Raw genomic sequence first — 9,532 nt, 5'->3', positions numbered from 1 at the left:
TCCAGAGAACGAAGATTATGTAAGTTCTACTGACTGGCACTCGTGAGAGAGAGAAAGCAAGTTTGAGTGGTTGTTCATACAGACTTTGCTGTGGTTGCCTTATGTCTTGTAATAGATAATTTTTGAAAAGAGGAACTTACCTTTGTGGAAACTCTATGTAGAAATTGTGTTTTGTTGTGTTTTTTGGGTTTTTTTTCTTCTAATTTTTTTTTCTCTCCCAAAGACTGTCATTTTTGGTACGTTATAGTTACATATACTTACAGGCTTAAAATGTTAGTTAGTCACTTGTATTTACAAACAGGAAAGAAATCCTATGGTTTTGGTAAAAATGCCATTGTTCCTGTATTTCCTGCTTTCTTTTATTTCTTACGTAGAATCTCTTCAGTCAGTTTAAATCTGCTCCTTCTGATAGTCTGACATACAAACTAGCTTTATGTCTTTGTATGATAAACTTCTACCATGGAGGAGTAAAAGGAGTGGCACATCTTTGGCAAGAATTTGTGTTAGAAATGCGCTACAGATGGGAGAACAACTACCTTATTCCAGGGTAAGGGTTTTGTGGTTTTCTTTGTTCTTGTTGCTTTGTCATAGAAAATGTTCTTTGTTCCAGGAACAGAGTGAGTTCACTATGACTTGGAAACATACTGTTTGCTTTTATAAATTGCAAGTGTTATCCTCTTTTTGTATTATCCTACTTCCTTAAAGCAAGAAAGGGTAGGGAGTAGGGAAAAGCATGTGTACCTTCCTTTGAAAACTTCAAGATGCCTGGGGAAGCTCAAGTTAAAGAGCACCCCACTGTGTGAGTGGGGGGGAACTTATGCAAATACTCATGCAACTGGAGCTTATACAGGGAGAACCACCTTTGCTTTGTGGTGTACTTCCCCCACTTTTCTGAGGGAGCTGTTCCAAGGTCCTGCTGGTGTAAGAGCCTTTTCAGGCAGCTAACGCTGTCTCAAGTATTCCAGCCCTTCCAGGTTACATCTGCTGCAGCAGAGCTTGTTGCAGAGCAAATGAAGGGTTCTGTTGAGGTGTCAATATACAGCAAATAATATATTTGCTGTATATTTTTTTTTTTTAATGGAATGGACTGTCCATTTATTCACTAGTTTGCACTTTCAAATGCTTACACTAACAAATAAAATAGAATTTGAAATATATAGAGATCACTCTGCTGTATCACTTCAGTTGTAAAAGTTTTAAAAGTCAAGTCAAAGGTGCTTAATTTTAGTTTGAAAACAGTTACCCTTTTAACTTCCAAATGGAAAACTGACCAGGGTGTGTCTGTTTTGTACTAGTGTGAATGATCTCTGAGCTTCAGAAATGACCTCTAGGAAATAAATGTAGTTTAACTTCTGGGCGTGTTCAGTCACTAGCTTGTCTTTGGAGAGTGTAGGAGAGCTGCATAGCTGAAATGGTGGGGGTGGGTTCAATGTGGATATTTGCCCCTTTTTTGGGTTTCATATGATTTAAGATCACATGTATATGAAAGATTGAACTTTATAACTGATAATGGTTACACTTCTACCTTTTGTTAGATTAGCTAATGGCCCTCCAGATCTGAGATGCTGTTTACTGCATCAGAAACTTCAGGTAAATATCCCAAATTTAAGAATGATTTTTCTCCTAAGGAAACTGTAAAAATTATAGCAATTATTAGCTAAGTATGTTGTTGTAGATTGAGTTATGTTTATATTTTTGGGTCTGGACTTCATTTCTTGGGAAAAATCTTTGTTATAGCAACAAGTTTAATGGAATTGTTGCCTTCTAGAATTTTAAGAGATTTTTGGTGACTTTTCAAGTTTTTCTGTGACATTGTTTCCATAAGAGCAGTAATTGCTAAATGGGTTTTCTTCCCTTTAACTTGTTAGATGTTAAACTGTTGCATTGAAAGAAAGAAAGCAAGAGATGAGGGGAAAAGGGGGAACGTGTCTGATCGTTCACCTGGGGGTACTTCTGGTGATGCTGGAAAAGGAGACCACCACTCTGGAGATAACCCTGATAAGGAAAAAGAAGTTGGCAAGTCTTGGGAATCGTGGAGTGACAGTGAAGAGGAATTTTTTGAATGTCTAAGTGACACAGAAGATCTTAAAGGAAACGGTCAGGAAAATGGAAAGAAAGGAGGAGCAAAAGAAGGCAACAAAGAGCCTGTAAACTTAAAACCAGAAGGTCGCCTGCATCCACACGGAAAGCTGATGCTGCTGCATCCAGGAGAGCCTCTCTACATTCCAATAACACAGGTTAGGTAGCAAGAGCTGAGCCAGATGTGCAACATGACTCTTGTGTGGTATGACTCATACCTAGGACTGGGAAATTGTATATAGTTTGCAGGTTATAGCCTTATCTGTTGTTAAAATTGCTGAGTGTTTCTGGCCTAAGACTTCGTTTTCTGTTTCTAAAACATGGTGGGGCTGTTAAACTGAATTCTCACACGGTCTTTGTTTCATTTGAGAATAGGTCTCCTTTCCAAATTTCACTCAAAACATTTTTTTTTTTTTTTTTTAAACAAGAATTAAGCTGTCTGACCTACCTTAAATTTGGGTTTCTTTTTATTTCCAGCTCTTGAAACATCTTTATCCCCTCCTTGCTTTCTTTCCTGTAAAGTAGGAACTGTTGTGGTTCTTCATGCTTCTTCACCATGACGATTTCTAGCTGAATGACTAAAGTACCAGATCAGTTTTCCTGCTATTTTGTTTTCTTTTTTCTTAAAAAAACAAAATAAAACAAAAAACCCCGAACAATTTCTCAACTCCTATCTAAAAGGCCATTTTTTTGGTACCAGTATCTAAAGCCAGGCATATCTTCAGACTTACCTGACACAGACTTTCTTGCAGGGTGACTAGGGATGAAATAAGAAGCAGTGGTATAAGAGGAAGTACTTTGAAATCATCTGTGCACGAAAAATACAGTATTTTTCATTTACTTGAGAGAAATTATTTTTAATTAATGTTGCTTTGCATGGGTAAAAAGTATGAGCAGAGTGTAGTCAGGCAAAACGTTGTCAGTTAATGAGGTGCTGACAGTCTTTCCCTGTTGCAGGAGCCAGCACCTATGACCGAAGATTTGCTGGAGGAACAGTCTGAGGTACTGGCAAAACTAGGGACATCAGCAGAAGGTGCTCATCTTCGGGCACGCATGCAGAGTGCCTGCTTGCTCTCAGATATGGAGTCTTTTAAGGTAGACTGCTTTCTTATTAATTAAACTATCCTTCTTGCTTGTGTTGAACAATTTTGAAGGTTTTTCTGACAATTTTTTTTTCCTTCATGCAACAGTTTCAAAATGGTTTAAAGTTGAAGATAAAATGTAAAGGTGGTGTAAAGAAAAAAAAATATCTATTAATACATTCACCTGTATTTGGACTCTGGGGATGGGGACATAATTTTTATGCATAGTTGAAGATGTTTTGTTCTTTAGTAGGAATAGTAGGTTAACACTATTTAGAAGTCCTCTACAGCTGTTCATCAAATTGTGACTGGACTAGCTGATGTTTTGGGTAATTTGTTCCATTTCTTTTCTGAGCTCTGCAGAGGGAGCTAAGAGCACATACACTGCTGTCATCAAAGGATCTCAAAACTAAACAGTCTGGCGATTCTGTCATTAACTAGCTATATATATATATATATCACAGAATCACAGAATGTCAGGGATCAGAAGGGACCTCAAAAGATCATCTAGTCCAACCCACCTGCCAGAGCAGGATCACCCACAGCAGATCACACAGGAAGGTGTCCAGGCGGGTTTTGAATGTCTCCAGAGAAGGAGACTCCACAACCTCCCTGGGCAGCCTGTTCCAGTGCTCTGTCTTTTATGTTCTAGTCCTATGGATGTGTTTATCTGTGTTGACATCACATCTATGAAAAATGAGGGTTATTTTGTTTGGGAGAGATTTATTTTTTTCCTTTTTAAAGGAAGAAAAAAAAAAGGTAAATTTTGTTACTGGAGTGTTAAAAGATGGAAAGTCAATGCTGAAAGCATGTTTATGCATCCCAGTGATTCTTTTAGGCTTGGTCTCTTTTTCCACTAAGTCTTTAATGGTATAAGCTTATACATAAAAAAATTCAGTAAAAATTCATTGTTACTGCATATATCAGATATCAGACAGAAGCTTGACTTAACAGTATGATTTTAAGGTTGCCTGAAATAAGTGATGAATGTACTGTTTTGGGGGATAAGAGGGAGATTCCTTTGGTTTCGTTGATAGTGTGGATTTTTCCCCCTGTCATTGTTTTATATGGTTTATAGTTACTTGATCCCCTCACCCTCCTGGGTCTCTTTTCTGGTGTATGGCTTGACTGTGAACAGAACTCCCTGAGTTTTGACTCCTAGCCTGTGGTCTACCCACTAAACCGTACTGCCTTCCTTCCCAGGTTGTGATGTTTTTATAGGATTTTTCAGGCACAAGTTTTATCTTGTCTTCATTCCAGGCAGCTAATCCTGGCTGTTGTCTGGAGGACTTTGTGAGGTGGTACTCCCCTCGGGATTACATCGAAGAAGAAGTGGTTGATGAGAAGGGGAATGTAGTAATTAAGGGTGAGCTGAGTGCCCGGATGAAGATTCCAAGCAACATGTGGGTAGAGGCCTGGGAGACAGCAAAACCAGTCCCAGCCCGGAGGCAGAAGAGACTCTTCGATGACACTAGAGAGGCAGAGAAGGTAAAAAGCTTTGTGGTTAGTGATAATCTGAACTATAGTGCTTATAGCAGCCCTTTCTTCTTCCTCCTGCAAGGTTTGAATGTTAACACATCATGGCACTATATTCTTGGAGTTACTGAGGTGTTTTGTGCGTGGCTTAGGGTTAATCAGAAATTCTTGCTGCTGTACAAGTGTGTTCGAAGCACCTAAAATAATTAGTGTGTGGAATGTAACTTCAAATGCTGTATTACTTAGGCACTTCTTTGAATTATTAGGAAATAAACCAGATTTTTATCTGCATGCATGTGTTAGGAAACTAAAGTGTTCCTAAAACATATTACTTTTAGTTTCATTCTAACCTGTTGGGACTGTAAGCAATCACTGAGTATTCATGTAAAACTTCCTATTGAGTCCAGTCCTACAATGGTGCTCCCTTGTGAATTCAGTGTATGTGCTCATCTTTTGTAGTTAACTTTATCTTTGAGAAGTAGTTTTCATCACTAATATGTTAAATTTTCTAATGTTCTAGGTGCTTCATTACCTTGCAGTTCAGAAACCAGCTGACCTTGCAAGGCATCTCTTGCCGTGCATCATCCATGCAGCTGTACTCAAGGTAAAGGAAGAAGGTAAATGATGTTTAATAAATTATTAAGATATTTTAGGGTGAACACTGATGAAATAATTACAGTTTTTTCATTTCTTTTTCTCCTAATAGAAGCGCTAGAAGATATATCTTCAGTTAAGAAGATTATTAAGCAGATAATATCCCATTCCAGCAAAGTTCTACGATTTCCCAATCCAGAGGACAAGAAGTTGGAAGTAAGGCTTTAAAAATATAATAGACTTTTACATTGTTCATGGGAGTGCTAAAAGAACATTTTTTTTTTTTAATTTTCATTTTTATTAAACTCCTGCAGGAAATCATGGCTCAGATTATGAGTGTGGAAGCTATCATCGCCAGGGCCAGGTCTCTGAAAGCAAAATTTGGGGTAGAGAAATGTGAAAATGAGGAGGAGAAAGAAGATCTACAAAGGTGACTGATTTTTTTATTTTATTTTTTTCCCCCCCTTCCCCCTGCTGCCCCCATGTTGCTTTATTTTTCCTCTGATGCCTGTTTTTATAGTTTCAAAATTTAGGACAGATAGAAGTGGTGATAATACAGAAATACTAAGGAATCATTTTTAGTAGCTCTAAACATGAGGTGTCCCTGTGCCTAGGCTGCTTAGAGCTGTTATATGTGGGTACCCTAAATGCTCTAAGTAAAACGTGATGAAAAGCTGATGATAGTGTTTGAGTGGGATGCTGAGAAACGTCAGGAATTTTTCCTTAAAACTTTCAGAACGGAGAACTCCTGAGAGTGTCTGCCACTTCTTGCTCTGTGCAGATGATGCTAGATCACCTCACAAGAAGCAATCCTGGTTTTACATTAGCAAACTGGATACAGCTGTGAATTAAACATTCCTTTTTCCTTTTCAATAATTTGTACCACCAGATTTGTAAACTGTCTCCTGGAGCAGCCAGAAGTGTCAGTTATTGGTGCAGGAAGAGGACCTGCTGGTAGCATTATTCACAAGCTGTTTGTGAACGCTCAGAGGGTAAGAGAGAGCTCTTGATTGCTTTGCAGACACTTCTAATTTAAGCAGTATGAGGCAACGAATTATCATATGATGCCAGTTTATTTTCTCTGCATATATGCATGTATTGTCCTAAATGTGCTTGAGGGTTGTTTTTTTGTCAAGTTCAACATGATTTTGGCAATAAGGGAACCTTGCAAGGTGAAAGAAGAGTAGATGACCTGGGAGGTGAAACAATTAAAGCCATCTGGATAGACAGAGGTGTCACTAATGTTTGATTTACTTGAAATGGTAATACCAGTAGTGCTGCTATGGCACCAGTTTCTGCTTTATTCAAGTTACACAATATATGCAACATCACAGCAAGAACAAGCAAGTGCATTGATTGTTTCACATGGGAATGTAGAGAGAGACATCACAATATTAAATATTTTAGAAAGAGTAACTTTTTAGACTGAGGCTTATACTTGGAATACTTGATATTTCATCTGTGGAAACTAGTGTGCTTAGGAATAGTTTCAGTTCTCTACATTCAGTTTACTTACTGCCAGTGTTGTGTCTGTTTTCTGGAAGCCCTTCCCCAGCCTATATTGGATATAAATATTTCCTTTTTCTTTTAAGCAGTCTTTGTCATAATTAGCCTTAAAAGTATTGATTTCCAGACTTCCTGCACTACAGTCAGTCTTCAGTTTCTGTCAGAATTACACCGATTTGTAGCACCAAATTATCTAACTGAAATTTAGCTACAGTGATAATAAGGTAGCACAGTATTGCAGGCATCTTAGAGCCTGAAGTCCTGTTTGGAAATCATCGCTGTAAAAATGCGGTGGTGGGGAATTAAACTCTTCTAAAGCGTGGATGCTTTTATAATATGTATTTTGCAACTCTGCATAAAAAGGACCATTCTGAAAACAGATTATGGTTATTCTGAGAAATGAAAATCAGAACATCTATTTTATCCTTCTAGTCTCTAGGGAGAATCTGGTTGCAGGTCTCAACCTCTCAACCAGCCTCACTGACAGACTGCCCTGGAAAGCCCAAGGGTGTGGCCTGTCAGTGTGTGCAGGCATATGCACTTGCCTCTCTCATATCCAGGCATTATGCTTTTAAAGCTGAGTAAGAGTTTTAGTGTTAATGATTGATAAAGATGTGTGTAGATTTCCAGGGCTTTGTTTCTCTGAAACATCTGTACCTGAAGCGAGGTTACAGACACTGCCCGCTGGCAGCTGGGCACTGGTCGCTAAGACTCTGTAGTGGGACAGGAGCTCACTTGCTACAAAAAACCCCTCGTGTTTAATCTCCTGTGAATTATTTCAGTAGAGCTGCTTGGTAAATAGAAGTGGAATGACTTCCTTGTTCATTACCTCTTGAACCTGGACTCCTCTCTGAGTTGTGTAAAATGTGTTGTGTTATTATCAAATTTTCTCAGGATAATTACGATGGCAAATGCATGTTCTTGGAAGTAAGAGTGCATGATGTCTCTTAAACCTACAATCTCCTCCTAACCTCTTATAAGTCACCTCTGACTTGCCTTTGTTTCTATCTTTCATCCCTGGTTCTTTTCTCATCCCTTTCCAAGCTGACTGAATCTTCTGATGAGGTAACCAACTTTGTCCCTCGTTTCCCACTCATCTTCCCTAGCTGCATAGAGTTGAACCTTTTGATAGATAATAGTCCAGCAGCCTGATTTAGTTTGTACTGTTGTTCACATATTAAGCATAAAAATAATTTTTTGTTTCCAGAATGGTTTTTCCTCATTCACAGACTTAATTTTTAGAGCCTAACACGTAGTGAAGAGAGAGAAAGCTTTAACAAGAAACAACCAAAACCAAAACGAACCAAACAAAAAAAAACATTTATGCAAGTGAATAAGACTTTCTGATGCTGAAATATGTGGCCATGCCTTTGTATTCTTCTCTGTTATCGTCACTGTGTTTTGTTTATTGAGCAGCCTGATGTTTGGGGTGGGGTTAGGGAGAGATGGGCAGTACCCAAATGTCACAATCTGAGGTACCAGCGCTTGCTGGAACTACCGAGTGTTTTGGACAGAGAGACAGAAGTTTGGGGAAGAACTGGGGTCACTGTGTGAAGAAGTGTAGCACAGGGACCATCCTCCCTGTTGGTTTCCTAGAACTGCTCTTGTAGGAACAAGCAGCACTTATCCCTGGTGACATCTGCGGCACAGGCTGCAGAGCTGAGCGGTACCAAGTCCCCACCCCCGGGGAGTGTGTGGGAGAGGGCTGGGAGCAGAGGTGCTGTGGGGCAGCTCAGTGGGGCCACGAGGGTCACCCAGTGGGTTCTGCTGTGCCTCAGCGACACTGCCAGGCTTGAGCTGCCTCCACTTCCCTTAGGGCCCTAGCAGGGTATTGGGCTGTGTGTATCCATATGTGTGTCACTAGGGAATGGGTTTTGTCAGTCAAGACCCCAGTAGTGGCACTGGTTATTTTTAGAAGGAGGCTGGTTTGGCCTCGGGTATCTGCAGAGAGCTGAGGAGACAGCCCTGCTCGAGAAGGGCATTTCCTCTGGTCAGAACCCTCACTTCACAGCGTCAAAAAATCAGGAGCTTAGGCCGAGCTTCACCATCCACACATGAAGGTTCTTCCATGTGATTGTGCGCGGTTAATTTCTTGACATCCCATTGGTGTCCTGCTCTGTGTCCACATGAAGCCTTTTGATGTGCTCACCATTTCTGATCTTCCTCCCTTCCTCTTTCAAAATAGTCTTTTGAATCCTCCTGTTAAGGAGCAGCTCGCCCTGTAATGACACCTCTGCTCTTATTTAAGGTTTCTGCAGTGCCTCCACTTGACGAGGAACTGAGGAGGTCGGGTTCGTTGGAGGAGCGCAGACTCAACGTGGGGGTTGTTTCGGATTTCCCGCCGCCCACGGGGCGCGAGGTGATTCTGCGCACGACTGTCCCCCGCCCCGCGCCTTACTCCAAACCGCTGCCCCAGCGCATGTACAGCGTGCTGACAAAGGAGGATTTCCGACTTGCAGGTGCCTTTTCAGCAGATACAACGTTCTTCTGAGGTAACCAGCTGTGTTGTCTTGTGTGTCTTCACACGTAGAATGCTGTTCGTTTTCCTTCGGGGAAGTTCACGTTACAGACTGACTGGTGGTGAGGTGACAGCGTGGTCCTTGTCAGTGACGGAGCGTCCCGAGGACAGAGCTGGATTGGCAGCCAAGAAGGATGCTTGGAGCAGCTCTAACTGGGAGGTCTGGAATGGCTTCACAAGTACTTACAATCCATCTTTAGTGACCTCCTCTCTGTCCAAAGGGAACATGATGGGTTTTTGTGGCTTTTCTGTCGTTTTTGGTTTGGTGTTTGTGGGT

General features: G+C 40.6%; 1 protein-coding gene across 1 annotated transcript in view; it reads left to right on the top strand.

Moving 5' to 3' along the window:
* Window positions 1–9,228, top strand: part of RAB3GAP1 (RAB3 GTPase activating protein catalytic subunit 1) — a 21,236-nt gene extending 12,008 nt beyond the window's left edge. The window contains exons 13-24 of the mRNA XM_029087406.1: window positions 1–19; window positions 375–547; window positions 1,536–1,590; window positions 1,869–2,237; window positions 3,037–3,174; window positions 4,422–4,649; window positions 5,158–5,254; window positions 5,344–5,447; window positions 5,546–5,661; window positions 6,121–6,223; window positions 7,782–7,802; window positions 8,986–9,228. The exon at window positions 1–19 is cut by the window's left edge and continues 83 nt beyond it. Of these exons, the coding sequence (XP_028943239.1) occupies window positions 1–19; window positions 375–547; window positions 1,536–1,590; window positions 1,869–2,237; window positions 3,037–3,174; window positions 4,422–4,649; window positions 5,158–5,254; window positions 5,344–5,447; window positions 5,546–5,661; window positions 6,121–6,223; window positions 7,782–7,802; window positions 8,986–9,228 (1,666 nt within the window). The remainder of the gene's footprint in view (window positions 20–374; window positions 548–1,535; window positions 1,591–1,868; window positions 2,238–3,036; window positions 3,175–4,421; window positions 4,650–5,157; window positions 5,255–5,343; window positions 5,448–5,545; window positions 5,662–6,120; window positions 6,224–7,781; window positions 7,803–8,985) is intronic.
* The last annotated feature ends 304 nt before the right edge of the window (window positions 9,229–9,532 follow it).

Source organism: Antrostomus carolinensis, unplaced genomic scaffold (genome assembly GCF_000700745.2).
Source record: "Antrostomus carolinensis isolate BGI_N321 unplaced genomic scaffold, ASM70074v2 scaffold3941, whole genome shotgun sequence".
In the NCBI taxonomy this organism is placed as follows: Eukaryota; Metazoa; Chordata; class Aves; order Caprimulgiformes; family Caprimulgidae; genus Antrostomus; species Antrostomus carolinensis.
Note: the sequence above shows the minus strand (reverse complement) of the source record. Positions and strands in the feature narration are given on the sequence as shown.